Source organism: Lepidochelys kempii, chromosome 1 (genome assembly GCF_965140265.1).
Source record: "Lepidochelys kempii isolate rLepKem1 chromosome 1, rLepKem1.hap2, whole genome shotgun sequence".
Taxonomy (NCBI): Eukaryota; Metazoa; Chordata; order Testudines; family Cheloniidae; genus Lepidochelys; species Lepidochelys kempii.
This window is the reverse complement of record NC_133256.1, coordinates 113,850,193-113,866,255: the sequence shown is the minus strand read 5'-3', so window position 1 is coordinate 113,866,255 and position 16,063 is coordinate 113,850,193. Positions and strand designations below refer to the sequence as shown.

General features: G+C 43.2%; 1 protein-coding gene across 8 annotated transcripts in view; it reads left to right on the top strand.

Annotated features, from left to right (window-relative positions):
- Positions 1-16,063, top strand: part of NCK2 (NCK adaptor protein 2) — a 162,531-nt gene that overhangs the window by 127,170 nt on the left and 19,298 nt on the right. For all 8 annotated transcript variants that reach the window (XM_073351333.1, XM_073351353.1, XM_073351343.1 and 5 more), the window contains one exon: positions 13,184-13,905. In XM_073351333.1, coding sequence (XP_073207434.1) covers positions 13,184-13,905 — 722 coding nt within the window. The remainder of the gene's footprint in view (positions 1-13,183; positions 13,906-16,063) is intronic.

Genomic DNA, 16,063 nt, shown 5'->3' with positions numbered 1-16,063 from the left:
TTAATGAAACCAGGGAAAGAAAAATGCCAAAAATGTATCAGCACAATTGTTGCTAAACAGTGTATTTTAATCTAATAAGCTCATGAAGTGATTAAATGCTTTCCTTTCCAGGAAATACATTAGTGGAGCTTCAGGCGTAGGGATATCCTGACACAAATTATTAATGTAGTCTTTTAGAAGGAGCAGGGATGTTTTGGCCAGACAGAGTATACATACATTTTTTTTAGACAGCTGTGATTACATCTTTGTTATCATAGGTACATACACATAAATTCTGGTACTGTCTTAACTTTGTTTTTACATTATTATGGCCATTCTGCTAAATTCTCTTTCTCAGTTACAGAATCATTTGTTCAGTAAAGTTGCACATAATAAACAAATGAAAGCTAGAGATGTTATTAATCCCTCCCACTCTGCTTGATGCCAGTAGGCTACTGAACAATTAGTTCAGTTCTACTACTGGTAACTTCCAAGTTAAAAAAAAAAAAAATCAAATCTCCTTGCAGTGATATCTAACTTCTCTACTGTGGTACTGTATCTTAGTCCTGGTCTACACTAGGACTTTAGGTCGAATTTAGCAGCATTAAATCAATGTAAACCTGCACCCGTCCACATGATGAAGCCCTTTATTTCGACTTAAAGGGCTCTTAAAATTGATTTCCTTACTCCACACCTGACAAGCGGATTAGCGCTTAAATCGGCCTTTCTGGCTCAAATTTGGGGTACTGTGGACACAATTCGACGGTATTGGCCTCCGGGAGCTATCCCAGAGTGCTCCATTGTGACCGCTCTGGACAGCACTCTCAACTCAGATGCACTGGCCAGATAGATAGGAAAAGAACTGCGAACTTTTGAATCTCATTTCCTGTTTGGCCAGTGTGGCAAGCTGCAGGTGACCATGCAGAGCTCATCAGCAGAGGTGACCATGATGGAGTCCCAGAATCGCAAAAGAGCTCCAGCATGGACCGAACGGGAGGTACGGGATCTGATCGCTGTATGGGGAGAGGAATCCGTGCTATCAGAACTCCGTTCCGGTTTTCGAAATGCCAGAACCTTTGTCAAAATCTCCCAGGGCATGAAGGACAGAGGCCATAACAGGGACCCGAAGCAGTGCCGTGTGAAACTGAAGGAGCTGAGGCAAGCCTACCAGAAAACCAGAGAGGCAAACGGCCGCTCCGGGTCAGAGCCCCAAACATGCCACTTCTATGATGAGCTGCATGCCATTTTAGGGGGTTCAGCCACCACTACCCCAGCCGTGTTGTTTGACTCCTTCAATGGAGATGGAGGCAATATGGAAGCAGGTTTTGGGGATGAAGAAGATAGCTCACAGCAAGCAAGCGGAGAAACCAGTTTTCCCGACAGCCAGGAACTGTTTCTCACCCTGGACCTGGAGCCAGTACCCCCCGAACCCACCCAAGGCTGCCTCCTGGACCCAGCAGGCGGAGAAGGGACCTCCGGTGAGTGTACCTTTGAAAATACTATACATGGTTTAAAAGCAAGCATGTGAAAGGATTACTTTGCCCTGGCATTCGCGGCTCTCCTGGATGTACTCCCAAAGCCTTTGCAAAAGGTTTCTGGGGAGGGCAGCCTTCTTGCGTCCTTCATAGTAGGACACTTTACCACTCCAAGCCAGTAACACATACTCGGGAATCATTGTACAACAAAGCATTGCAGTGTATGTTTGCTGGCGTTCAAACAACAGCCGTTCTTTATCTCTCTGAGTTATCCTCAGGAGAGTGAGATATAGTTCATGGTCACCTGGTTGAAATAGAGTGCTTTCCCTCAGGGGACACTAAGAGGAGCCCATTCCTGCTGGGCTGTTTGCCTGTGGCTAAACAGAAATGTTCCCCGCTGTTAGCCACAGGGAGGGGGGGAGGTTTGAGGGTTTAGCCACGTGGTGTGGGGAGGCAAAATGCGACCTTGTAACGAAAGCACATGTGCTCTGTATGTAATGTTAACAGCAAGGTTTACCCTGAAAGAGTGTAGCCACTGTTTTATAAAATGTGTCTTTTTAAATACCGCTGTCCCTTTTTTTTTCTCCACCAGCTGCATGTGTTTCAATGATCACAGGATCTTCTCCTTCCCAGAGGCTAGTGAAGCTTAGAAAGAAAAAAAAACGCACTTGAGATGAAATGTTCTCCGAGCTCATGCTGTCCTCCCACACTGACAGAGCACAGACGAATGCGTGGTGGCAAATAATGTCAGAGTGCAGGAAAGCACAAAATGACCGGGAGGAGAGGTGGCGGGCTGAAGAGAGTAAGTGGTGGGCTGAAGCTCAAATGTGGCGGCAGCGTGATGAGAGGAGGCAGGATTCAATGCTGAGGCTGCTGGAGGACCAAACCAGTATGCTCCAGTGTATGGTTGAGCTGCAGCAAAGGCAGCTGGAGCACAGACTGCCACTACAGCCCCTGTGTAACCAACCGTCCTCCTCCCCAAGTTCCATAGCCTCCACACCCAGACGCCCAAGAACGCAGTGGGGGGGCCACCGGCCAACCAGCCACTCCGCCACAGAGGATTGCCCAAAAAAAAGAAGGCTGGCATTCAATAAATTTTAAAGTTGTAAACTTTTAAAGTGCTGTGTGGCATTTTCCTTCCCTCCTCCACCATCCCTCCTGGGCTATCTTGGTAGTCATCCCCCTATTTGTGTGATGAATGAATAAAGAATGCATGAATGTGAAGCAACAATGACTTTATTGCCTCTGCAAGCGGTGATCGAAGGGAGGAGGGAAGGGTGGTTAGCTTACAGGGAAGTAGAGTGAACCAAGGGGCGGGGGGGGTTTCATCAAAGAGAAACAAACAGAACTTTCACACCGTAGCCTGGCCAATCATGAAACTGGTTTTCAAAGCTTCTCTGATGCGTACCGTGCCCTCCTGAGCTCTTCTAACCGCCCTGGTGTCTGGCTGCGCGTAACCAGCAGCCAGGCGATTTGCCTCAACCTCCCACCCCGCCATAAACGTCTCCCCCTTACTCTCACAGATATTGTGGAGCACACAGCAAGCAGTAATAACAGTGGGAATATTGGTTTCGCTGAGGTCTAAGCGAGTCAGTAAACTGCGCCAGCGCGCCTTTAAACGTCCAAATGCACATTCTACCACCATTCTGCACTTGCTCAGCCTGTAGTTGAACAGCTCCTGACTACTGTCCAGGCTGCCTGTGTACGGCTTCATGAGCCATGGCATTAAGGGGTAGGCTGGGTCCCCAAGGATACCTATAGGCATTTCAACATCCCCAACAGTTATTTTCTGGTCTGGGAATAAAGTCCCTTCCTGCAGCTTTTGAAACAGACCAGAGTTCCTGAAGATGCGAGCGTCATGTACCTTTCCCGGCCATCCCACGTTGATGTTGGTGAAACGTCCCTTGTGATCCACCAGAGCTTGCAGCACTATTGAAAAGTACCCCTTGCGGTTTATATACTCGGCGGCTTGGTGCTCCGGTGCAAAGATAGGGATAGGAGTTCCGTCTATGGCCCCACCACAGTTAGGGAATCCCATTGCAGCAAAGCCATCCACTATGACCTGCACATTTCCCAGGGTCACTACCCTTGATATCAGCAGATCTTTGATTGCGTTGGCTACTTGTATCACAGCAGCCCCCACAGTAGATTTGCCCTCTCCAAATTGATTCCCTACTGACCGGTAGCTGTCTGGCGTTGCAAGCTTCCACAGGGCTATCGCCACTCGCTTCTCAACTGTGAGGGCTGCTCTCATCTTGGTATTCATGCGCCTCAGGGCAGGGGAAAGCAAGTCACAAAGTTCCATGAAAGTGCCCTTACCCATGCAAAAGTTTCGCAGCCACTGGGAATCGTCCCAGACCTGCAACACTATGCGGTCCCACCAGTCTGTGCTTGTTTCCCAAGCCCAGAGTCGGTGTTCCACAGCATGAACCTGCCCCATTAGCACCATGATGCATGCATTGGCAGGGCCCATGCTTTCAGAGAAATCTGTGTCCATGTCCTGATCGCTCACGTGACCGCGCTGACGTCGCCTCCTTGCCCGGTATCGCTTTGCCAGGTTCTGGTGCTGCATATACTGCTGGATAATGCGTGTGGTGTTTAATGTGCTCCTAATTGCCAAAGTGAGCTGAGCGGCCTCCGTGCTTGCCTTGGTATGGCGTCCGCACAGAAAAAAGGCGCGGAACGATTGTCTGCCGTTGCTCTGACGGAGGGAGGGGCGACTGAGGATACGGCTTACAGGGTTGGCTTCAGGGAGCTAAAATCAACAAAGGGGGTGGCTTTACATCAAGGAGTATTTCAGGCAGGACTTCACGGATGGTTCCAATAAGAAATGTTGCACCTAAGTTATTGTTCTTATTGGAACAAGGAGGTTAGCCTGGCCTCTGATTGATACATGGTTAGATTTACCTTGCTGAACCTTCTCTGTGAGTGACTGCAGTGTGACCTAGAGGAATGAGTCCCCTAGACAGGGGAGCGGGGGAAGCAAAAGCGTACAAAACAAATCTGGTCTATTTCTTGTTTTGATCCACTCCATCTATCTTTTACATCTTTGGCTGGCAGCAGACGGTGCAGAAGGACTGCATGCCATCCACATCTCATGGCTGCTCGGCAGAAGATGGTACAGTACGACTTCTAGCCATCCTCATCTCTTGACTGCCCGGCAGAAGATGGTACAGTACGACTGCTAGCAATCTGTATCGCCTGCCTGCTCACCATAAGACGGTTCAATAGGACTGACTGCAGGACTAAAGAGAATGACCTGGTCAAGTCACTCCAAATTTAGTCCCTGCGCCCATGTCTGCCCAGGCGCTCCCAGCCGACGTGGCCAGGAGCACCTCAGACATGACGAGGACGGCTACCAGTCGTCCTGTACCATCTGCTGCCACAATGCAATGGGTTGCTGCTACTGTGTAGCAATGCCGTACCACGTCTGCCAGCACCCAGGAGAGATACGGTGACGGTTACCTGAGCGGGCTCCATGCTTGCCGTGGTATGGCGTCTGCACAGGTAACTCAGGAAAAAAGGCACGAAACGATTGTCTGCCCTTGCTTTCACAGAGGGCGTGAAACGATTGTCTGCCCTTGCTTTCACGAAGGGAGGGAAGGAAGGGGGGCCTGACAATATGTACCCAGAACCACCCGCGACAATGTTTTAGCCCCATCAGGCATTGGGATCTCAACCCAGAATTCCAATGGGCAGCAGAGACTGCGGGAACTGTGGGATAGCTATCCACAGTGCAACACTCCGGAAGTCGACTCTAGCCTTGGTACTGTGGAAGCACTCCGCCGAGTTAATGCACTTAATGCACTTAGAGCATTTTCTGTGGGGACACACACACTCGAATATATAAAACAGATTTCTAAAAAACCGACTTCTATTAATTTGACCTAATTTCGTAGTGTAGACATACCCTAAGTACCAATCAGTGACTGACTGGCTTGCTCACAGATAAGTTCAAACAAAAAGCAAAACAGTCTTTGAGCTTTGAAAGACTTCACTTGTTTGTTGTTTTCTTTTAGTTTTTCTACCTTGTTGTGGTTTGTGGCATGAGCCAGAAAAAGAAGTACTGAACTACAGTGCAAGAGGTTGTTTTTTGTTGAATTTCTAGCCCAGCCTAAACCAGAAAGTTCTAGAAATCTTGTGGGGGGAAAAAACAGCTTGTGAGATTTCCAGCCTGAATTTGTTTTCCAAGCAAAAAAGCTTTCAGATCATCTCTTAAAATACCTAATAAGCCTTTAAAGTGATTTTGGGATTTTTTTTTACGCTTCAGAATCCAAGCTTCTTTTTAATGCACATTATCACAACAGATATACCTATCTACAGTTCTGTTTACAGAACTGTTCCTCTCAGTTCAGCTCTACCCTTTCTAATTAGCGCTTCACTCTGGTTTTGAAACAATTGTCTCCTGGCTCTCTAGCTGCTAGATCTTTTTGTTTCATGCATTGTTTTATCCATGTCTGATCACTTTCTTCTAGGTGTCATTACAGCCATGGACTTCTGTGAACTTTTGATATTTAATCGGCTCTTGCAGTTTAGTGCTTAAAGAGGATATATTTGCTTTTCATAGTCTGTTACCATAGTGCAGAGATTCTAAGAAACCATGTTACTTCTCCTATTTATGAATTGCATCTAAAATTCATAGTCTTAACTCTGGATGGTTAATTGTAGTTGATCTTCCAGTAATCTCCGTGTCCATGTTGTCTTTTTGTGTTGATTCCACTACAGCAGTGTGGCATTAGTGAATTCTTAGGCCTGGTCTACACTACAGAGTTAGGTCAAAGTAAGTCAGCTTACATCGGCCTAACTCTATAAACATCTACACTAAAATGTAGCTCCCACCGAAGTAACTCGTCTACTACACCGACTTAATAACTCCACCTCTGTGAGAGGCATAGCACTTAAGTAGATGTAGTTAGGTTGACGCAGTGTCAGTGTAGACACTGCTTTCCTTACATTGACTGTTGCTGCCTTCTAGAAACCATCCCACAATGCCCCACAATGGCAATTAAATTGGTGCAAGAGTTCTTGTTGAGGATGCGCACCACCAACGAAGGGAGCTTAAAGTGGACATGTAAAACTGATTCAATTACTGCGGTGGCTGTATGCCAACATAACTTAGGTCGATTTAATTTTGTAGTGTAGACATGCCCTTATTCATAATGAGGTCCACAGTCCCATGACATTGGGCACTCTGCTTACTCTATGCAGCCTTTGGAGGCAGACCAAACCTCTCATTCAGAAGCAGGGAAAGTGTGGCTCCATCTCTGAAAAACTGCCAGATTCCATCTGCCTCTCCAGCTGCAGGCAGACAGACTAGCTCCTCCTGATGCAAAGCAAATTTAAAGAAGAAAAAGTAAGGGGGGGGGAGGCTTAAAATCTCCAGGCTGTCAGAATCTGCCTTTATAGGCAGAGATTATTTCCTTTCTCCTCAATGGAGAAATGCCCCCACCCACGTGGAGGGCAGCAAGGCAGAGAATGCTGAGAGGGAAACCAGATGTTGTCTTTCCTCCATCTCCCCCACTGTTTAAATGCCTACGTTGGGATCTGTGCCTGTTCTGTAAAGATCCAGGCCTTTCTCAAGTGTTCAGACAGGCAGGATTTCCAGCAGCCTCTTTCCCTGGAAGCAATGGTAAAATGCACTAGGCTTAGTACAGACAGCAGCAGCAGCCCCAAGTCCGAGACCAGCAAGCAGCAGCTCCCTCCTGGTGTCTGCAGAGCAGCTCCCTATCCTCTCCCCCGCCCTGCTGCAGTGTAGATCAGGTCTCAGAGTGCAGCATGGCAAATCGGTGCAGAAAAGACCAGGCCATAGAAGTGCTGTTTCCTCTATGCACACATATACACAACCCCCACATGGGGAATTCTCCCTGCTAAGACAGGGAGACCAACACTCCAAATCAGAGCTCAAGACTCAAATAATAAAATAAATACATAGCTCCCTACCACATACATGCACAGAGAATAGACTTTCAGGAAAAGTATATTGAGTATTGTAAACTATAGTTTGAGGTCTGTAGATACCGTATATAAACTTTAGCTAGATATCCCTTCTCATATACCCTGTGAGCATGTAATAGTGGGATGGAGATTTCCTGCCGTGCTTAAAGACTGGGACAACAACGGGGCTCTTGTCCTGCAGGTTGCCATGTCTTAACTATTGGGCTTTCATTCCCAGTGATTGCTGTGGGTCACCAGGCTTTAATGTCCTGGTTATTGCTCTCAGCTTCTATTGCAGGATGTCAGTTTTCACTATCACTTCCATCTCTTTCTCCGGCACGTGGCTATGAATTGATGAGAGGGACAGCAGTGTAGATGTGGAAGAAGCAGCAGACAGTGAGGGGCCTTTGGCTCACCATTTCTTTCTTCTACCCCCCACGTCCCCTGACCTCCAGTTTCTACGGCTAGAAGGTTTATTGGTGTGCACAGTCAAAATTTATCCCAGTGTCATTACCAAAGATGGGTGTGCCTTTTTCCCCTGCGGTCAAGGGCTCATCATTTCTAAGTGGGGAAAAAAATTTTATCTGAAAGAGTGACATCCTTACTATATAGGTCCTTCGCAGGCCGCTAAATCCAGGTAGGCATAATCTCAGCTCTCTCCTTCAGACAGCATGCTAACAAGGATAAGTAAATAAATCAAAGAGAATTGTCATATGATACCTGTAGAACTGATCAATGAAATTGTTTTTAATTGTTCACTTTATTAATATAACTTCATAAGTAAAGTTTTATAAATGAAACTACATTCATTCATAAAACCAGGTACCCCAATAACTGGCTAATTGAGTTTCACTTGTAATCCAGTTGCTGCTTAAGTCACTGAAACTTGCACTGTTTCAACATTGTAACTTCTGTTCACTGTTTGTCATTCATTATACTTGTCTATATTGGAACTTCCTTTCACTGTTTGCCATTCCTTACACTTGTCCGTATTGTAACTCAAACTCCATTTTAACTTGTCCCAAACTTGTCTCTATTTCAAAATGCTCACTCCATTTTGTAAAAGCTTGCTGCAACCTTCATTTTTGCAAAACCCTGCTGTAATCTTATTAGTGTAGTTTAGATGTGTGAATGAGGTATGTATGGATGATGGAATCAACCTCCAGCCTCAGCCTGTCCTGATGAAATAAAGTGTAAACACCAGTGGCAGAAGATGCAGACAACAGCCCTGACAAAGCAAAAAAGAGTCCACCCTAAAAAGAAAAGAACAAAAGTACAATTGAAGAAACATCAAAGCCAGGTCCTAGGCTGAAAGTCATGTCTCCGATTGATGGGTGATCAATCACACCGGACCCAGAGGCAGCCTGACACAGCAAGATCTATAGACTCTGAATTCAAACTAAAGCCTACAAGAAGGATGGGTGAGATGGAAGACTTTGGAGGGTAACATTCTGCTGCCAACATGGAAGGGCATCGGTGCATGCCCAACAGAGACCCAGTCCTTCCTTGTGCCCGGCTTTCCTGGCCAGTTAGCCGCCACAAGCTACGAACCCAAGCCATGAACTCAAGCTACATTCAGGACTGGTAACTATCTAGCAGCTGCAGAATATTTGGGGGGGGGGGTGTACATAGGTATTAGATATTAGTTATTGGTTTTAAATCAAATTGTGTTATTATAATGAACGTGACATCTTGTCTTGTCTTCTGAAACGATAGTGTAGTTTTATCTGTATAACAAACCCTAAGTGCCCCTGCATGCTTTCAGAAGCAGTGCTAATATGGGTGGACAGTATAGCAGGTATGATCTCTCTCAGCCTATTAAATAAATCTCACAGCCTCAGAGCTTTTCCCTGAGAAGGAGTCAGGGCATGCAGACAGCTATCCTAGATTTCCTGCAAATGGGGACAATTGAACCTGTCCCTGCTCTTCAGAGGAAAAAAGGCCCTATTCCATATTATTCCTAGTTTTAAAAAAAAAAAAGTCAGATTGTTACAGAGCACTTCTCAACATCAAGTGTCTCAACAAATCATTTTTAAAAAATCAAAATTCAATATGGAGACCTTAAAATCCATACGATCTGCCATCGACCAAGGGGACTGTATGACATCTATACCTGGGAACAATGCAGGTGTCCATATCTCAATTCAGCAGTCTCACAGATGCTTCTTAAACTTTCCTCTTGAAGCACAACATTACCCATATAGGTTCTTGCTCTTAGATTTAGCAGCAGCACTTTTGTTTATAAAAGTGCTGGTAGAGTTAATATCACCTGTCAGAAAGGAAGTGATCTCTGTCTACCCCGTCCTGGGTGACCTTATCCAAGCCTCATCCAGAGTCAGTCAGAGACTATCCTACCGAAACAGGACGCTCCAAAGCCACAATTTTGTGAAAGTCTCAGTTATTCCCAATCTGTGAATGGGAACGGTTACTGTCCTCTACAAAGTTGCTTGTTGCAGAAAACGCAGAAGCAGAGAAATCTTATCTAAATAGTCTGTTAAGGGGAGTACCCGTTCATATGCTTCTGTCTCTTCTGGGATCATTGGTCTCCCATGTGGATATTCTTAGTGGGCCAGTGCTCACATGAGGCTACCACAGAGCTTTGTCTTATCCCTCCCTAACCTATTCCTTATCCACCGTAGGAGGATTCTTGGATCATTCACAGGCAGTCAAGGACCATCCAAGGAATCTGGCTCAAATGAGAGTAAGCACAGCATAAATTGGTGAGAGCTCAGGATAATCCAATATGGTCTCAAGGCTTTGCTCCCATATCTGGACTTAACTCAAGTGCTGATCATGACAGACAATACCTCAGCCATTCATATGTAAACAGACAAAGGAAACAAAGTCTACAGTCCTTCAAAGAGAAGCTCACCTCCTGATGACTTGGGAAAAGGAAAATGTGCAGTCATTTTGCTCCCTTCCCAGCCAAAGCAAAATTGAATATTGCGGCTGACTGGCTCATCATGCAAAAGTCAGATCATCCAGAATGGGAATTACACCTAGAGGTGTACATCTCCTGGTAAAGAAATTTAGTCTCACAGCAACAGATCTGTTTGCCTTCCACCTGAATCATGAAGTTTCAGTGTTTTTTCTTTTTCCAGTTGAGATCACAGAGCCAGGGCAACAGATGCTTTGTTGTGAAGATAGCCAAAGGAGACTCTTATATGCCTTCCTTTCCTTTTTCTCTCCTCAGCAGAATGCTGAAGACGATCAGAAGAGAAGCAGCACTGGTAATTCTGGTATATCTTTCTGGCCAAGGAGACCTTGATTCTCTCGTCTTCTTGAAAGGGTACAAAGCTCCCCCTCAGTTTTCCATCTAAAGGGTTATGATATTACAAGGCCAATTATGCATCAAAATCCAAACTGTGTGAGTCTAGCTGCCTAGTTCTTGAACAGAGCCTCTTAAGCCAAAGAAGTTGTTCAGAGGGCTGATATCCACAACTTTAGCTTCCAAAAATAAATCTACAAACTCAGCATATTTGAGGGCCTGGTTGAGCTTTAACCATCGGTCCTAGGACAAATGACACCCCCCACCAAATGACACCCCCATCTGGGTACCACAGATGCTCAGATTTCTTCAAAATGGATTTGGGTTATGCCTGTCAGTTCCGACTTTCAAAGGTCAAGTTACTGCTTTGTCTAAGTGCTTAATTTTCCTTAGAGTGCTTAGTTTTTCCTAGGCTTATGGAAGTGTCTCGACTAGCAGTTTCTCAGAAGTGGAGCCACAATGCTTCTGATTGACAGATATGGTCTGCCTCCAAGTCTGTGCATAGAGCAGAATTCCCACTTTCCTGGATCTTATTGCTCAAGAAAGGAAAATTTCAGAAAAGTTTTCCTATACTTTAGTACCAGACCTTAAGGTTTCCTGGAACTGATAGGGATAAATATTTTGAAATCTCAGCTACTAGTATGGATTTGTGGGGGGGTGTTAAATCACATCTCAGTCGTTACATTTGTGCGTGAAGAAGTAATGAGGTCATTAATTTCAGACTTGCATTTTGTTCAGCTTTTTTATATAGTAACAAATGTTTTGTTTGTACATAACCTCCCTAATTAACTTCACTTAGTTCTTGTATTCTTTTGGTTGACAGTCACTGCTAAATAGCTGAGATTGGAATTTTTCATCAGAGATTGGACCTTAGCCAACTTCCTACTGGAGTTTGCTCAAAGAGTAGAAGTGGTGTTATCACGTTGTATCCCATAGGGCAATAAACTGGTCTCTCTGCTGTCATCTTGCCAAGGAGCACAGCCACTCATTTCCAGCTGAAGTGATATGGTTAGCAGGATGTGAAAGCTGGATGAGCAGGCTCTAACAGGGAATGGGTAACCACTTGGAACAGGTCAGAGAAGCCTTTTGCAATTCTTGGAATGTTCTTCAGTCAAAAGTTATAGTTCTTGATCTCAGTTAGATCAGCTTAACCAGTTAATTTCTTTCTCTTTTTGAAGCTGCCTAAATATACTCAGTCTAGCAGACGTTTATGTATGTTGCTCAAAAGAATAACCTGTAAGAATATACCAGGTGGGTTTATTTGCACTAGACAAGCACTTTGCTTAATTACAAACAGAGCAATTTAGCAAATGATGTGGTCAAGCAAAATTGGTATTGTAATCACAGTTACATTACATAGATGGCTACTTCTGATGAGACCATTTCTTTTTTTAAATACTGCCACACTTTTGATTTTCACTACATGTTTCATAGGCAGTTTATGTTCATGTCATCTTAGATAAATTGCTCCCTGCTAGTTGAATAATGCTCATTATAGGATCCTGGAGCATAGAGAAAAGTACAAAATTGTTAGATTTTGCATCACCTTTGTTTTCTGTCCATTGTGTTTGATTTCTGAATGCTGGCTGACTTGTGCTGTATTGAGGTTCCATCTTAATAAATAACATCAGAATTTAATTAAATCATTTGAAATTCAGAAGAGCAAGTTACTACTATTCTGTACCAGTCTGTTTATATACTTAGGCAGTCTTTGGTACAGATGTTTGAAAATGATGATGTCTGCAGAACTCTGGAATTTTCTGATTGACATGCTGAGAAACCACACCAATGCCAAAAATCTCCAGTTAAACATACACACATAACTTCATTCCTTTCTAAATATATTTTCCATTTCCTAATATCATTGAAGGTAATTCAAAATGTACATTTCTTGAAAATTATAGAACCTGAGGGTTACTTGAAGTCACTCCACCTATATAGCCTCATACCTGGAACATTCTAGGTGCACAATTCAACAGGAAACTTGATAGTTTCAGATGAAGTTGGTTGGAGACTGAAGAATGAAGTGGGGCAGAATGTAGTTTGTTCAGAAGGACCTTTTTCACTGTGCTAACTTTTTTTTTTATTTTTACTTTTTTCCTGACCAATTTAAGTGATTATAGTTATAATTAAAAGATATGATAAACTGACTGGATTTTAGAAGACATAACATCCCTGGAGGACTAATTGCTTATGTAAATGATGTGTCTTTCATCACTCTGTGTTTCTCCGTTACCATTAACTGACTTTGTAGAGAGGTACATTAAAGGACAAATTAAAGCTTATATTTAGAAGCTGAACCAATAGACAAACAGCAATTTCTTAAAATATTAAGACATTGATATTTCCCGACAGTCTGTGTCCAGTGTCATAGTTATGACCTGTATGTGTAACATTTTTGTTAACGACAGGGAAAGCACTTGGCTAATTTTATAGCTATGCATTATAGAGACTAAATGGTTTTTTTTATTATTTTTTCTATTTATATCCTGCATGCCTACTAGAAATTTCTCTTTTTATTTAACAGGTTTGGGTAAAACAAAAAGGAAGACAAGTGCACGAGATGCCTCACCTACTCCTAGTACAGATGCAGAATATCCATCCAACGGTAGCAGTGCAGATCGGATTTATGACCTTAACATCCCAGCCTACGTTAAATTTGCCTATGTGGCAGAGAGGGAGGATGAGCTGTCCCTTGTTAAAGGATCCCGAGTCATTGTTATGGAAAAGTGCAGTGACGGCTGGTGGAGAGGTAGCTACAATGGACAGATTGGCTGGTTTCCTTCTAACTATGTGGTGGAGGAAGTTGAGGAAGCAACTGCAGATTCCCCAAGTTTTCTAAGTTTAAGGAAAGGTGCATCCATGAGTAATGGCCAGAGCTCAAAACTACTTCATGTTGTTCAGACACTGTATCCATTCAGCTCCGTCACAGAGGAAGAGCTCAATTTTGAAAAGGGGGAAACCATGGAAGTCATTGAAAAACCAGAAAATGACCCAGAATGGTGGAAATGTAAAAATTCCCGAGGGCAAATTGGTCTTGTTCCTAAAAACTATGTAGTAATCTTAAGTGATGGTCCTACCATTAACACGTCCCATCCACCTCCGATAAGCTATACAGGGCCATCTTCTACAGGACGGTTTGCTGGAAGAGAGTGGTATTATGGGAATGTTACCCGGCATCAAGCAGAATGTGCCCTAAATGAGAGGGGAGTGGAAGGGGACTTCCTTGTTAGAGATAGTGAATCTTCGGTAAGTGACATTCAACACTTGAATTTTTATTATTTGCTTCATATAAATAAACAAAACTACCGTATGGTGTTTGAAGTAGCAATGATGATAGTGAATAATTACCTTACATTAGTACAGTGAGTGTCTATCCCAAAAGAAGTAAGCAATTTACAAACTTTACAAACTGATATTTTTGCTATACACTGGAGTCACTTCATTCACTACTGAGGTGCAACCATTTTTGGAATGAAACACAACAATTGTGAACTAGTTTGTGTACTAATTTTGGAGTCACTAGTCATAATTCCCTAGTAAAGATTGAATTCCATTTTGAACTTAAAGCAGGGATTCTCTTGTTAGGTATGAAAAATACAGCATATCCTCCCCAAATTTACCACACTTACTCTGAGTACAAAAAATAATTTAAAATGGGTCTTTTAAGAAATTTAGCATCTGTAGCAGTCTTTTCTTTGTCTCGAGTGAACTTAATAATGAAATAACATCTTCAAATTTTCCATATAGTTAAAATTTCTTGAACTCTTGTGCATAGGTTTTATTTGAAGAAATTAGGTGGTAATAAAGTAAATTAAGTTGTAATTAAAGATTTTATCTAATTTTTATTATTATAATAAGTTGCAGACAGCATCAAGTAACTCTTAAGTTGAGCCACAGTGACATCAGAGGGATGTTGTAATTACGTCAAACCAAGCATTACAAATGCAGGAAATTCAGAAAAGTTTACATTTAAATGTGTTCCAAATATACTAAGGTATGGAATCACTCAAACAACCTGAACTCTGTCTTATAGTGACATCATGACAAGAAAATTGTAGTTAAAATCCCTTAGTGTGTCTTTTAAAAATAAGTGTTATCTAATCTGGGACCTCTAATACTAAAAAGCCTTAATCGTTATCATATGGTTATTGCATGGCATCAGCCTAACTCAGTCTTAGGGTTTATCTACATACAATTTAAGTATACCGAAACGGTATCCATCTGAAACCAGCATAAGTACAATTCCATAAGGTGGACGCAGTATACCACTTTAAAAGTATTTATATTCCCATAAATTTAGGGCACCTGTATTAAAGCACCTTTATGCCAGTATAATTGCATCCACACTATGAGTTATACTGATTTAACTATACTGGTTTCAAAGTAATAAAGTTAAAGCAATATATATAAAACTGTGTAGAGGCCAGATCTTAAGATAGTTTTTTGTCTGAGAATATATAGCTTAAATAGGCCCAGCTATTGGAGCATTAGATCATTTGTATTAATCATTTCTACTTAGAACTTCTGACTAAGATTATTTTTCATATGATCCGTTAATCTAATATCAACTGTTTCTGTGTTGTTTAGGTTCTGTAAAATGACTTCACAAAACAATAGTACGTTAGGGTAAATATTGGTTGACAAATTGTGGCTTTTCATTAGTTACTATTAATCTAAAATTACCTTTTAGAAATTGATAATATTTTAGTTCTTCATGCTTCTGTTGAAGTACATTTTGTATTTCACGTGCTATAATTAGTGCTGGCCAGGTAAAGGTCAATTTAAATCCAGCTCTTAAAATGTAGTCAAACGTCTGCAAAATGAATAATGTTGCGGCAGATTGGCCAGGTTGCAATCACAGGCACTTCTGAACACAGCTCTTGTTACCCAGTTCTTTTTTGAGGGAGCGTTTCCAGAATTAGCAGAAATACCCTATAGCAGGGATTGGCAACCTTTGGCCCGCGACCCGCCTGGGTAAACCCCCTGGCGGGTAGGGCCAGTTTGTTTACCTGCCGCGTCTGCAGGTTTGGCCAATCGCCACTCCCACTGGCCGCAGTTCACCACTTCAGGCCAATGGGAGCTGCTGGAAGGGGCGCTGGCCAAGGGGTGTGCTGGCCGCAGCTTCCTGCAGCCCCCATTGGCCTGGAGCGGCAAACCACGGCCAATGGGAGCTGCAGTCAGCCAAACCTGTGGGCACCACAGGTAAACAAACTGGCCCAGCCCGCCAGGGTGGCTTACCCTGGCAGGCCATGTGCCAAAGGTTGCCGATCTCTGCCTTATAGTAAGTGTAAATCTACTCTTGAGTTTACTGGAGTTTGGTTTTTTTAACTCAGTGGTGTACTTTAAGTTGAGGTTTGCTGGCATACCTTGTTTCTGCCAGTAAGATTGTTGGTGTCAAGGGAAT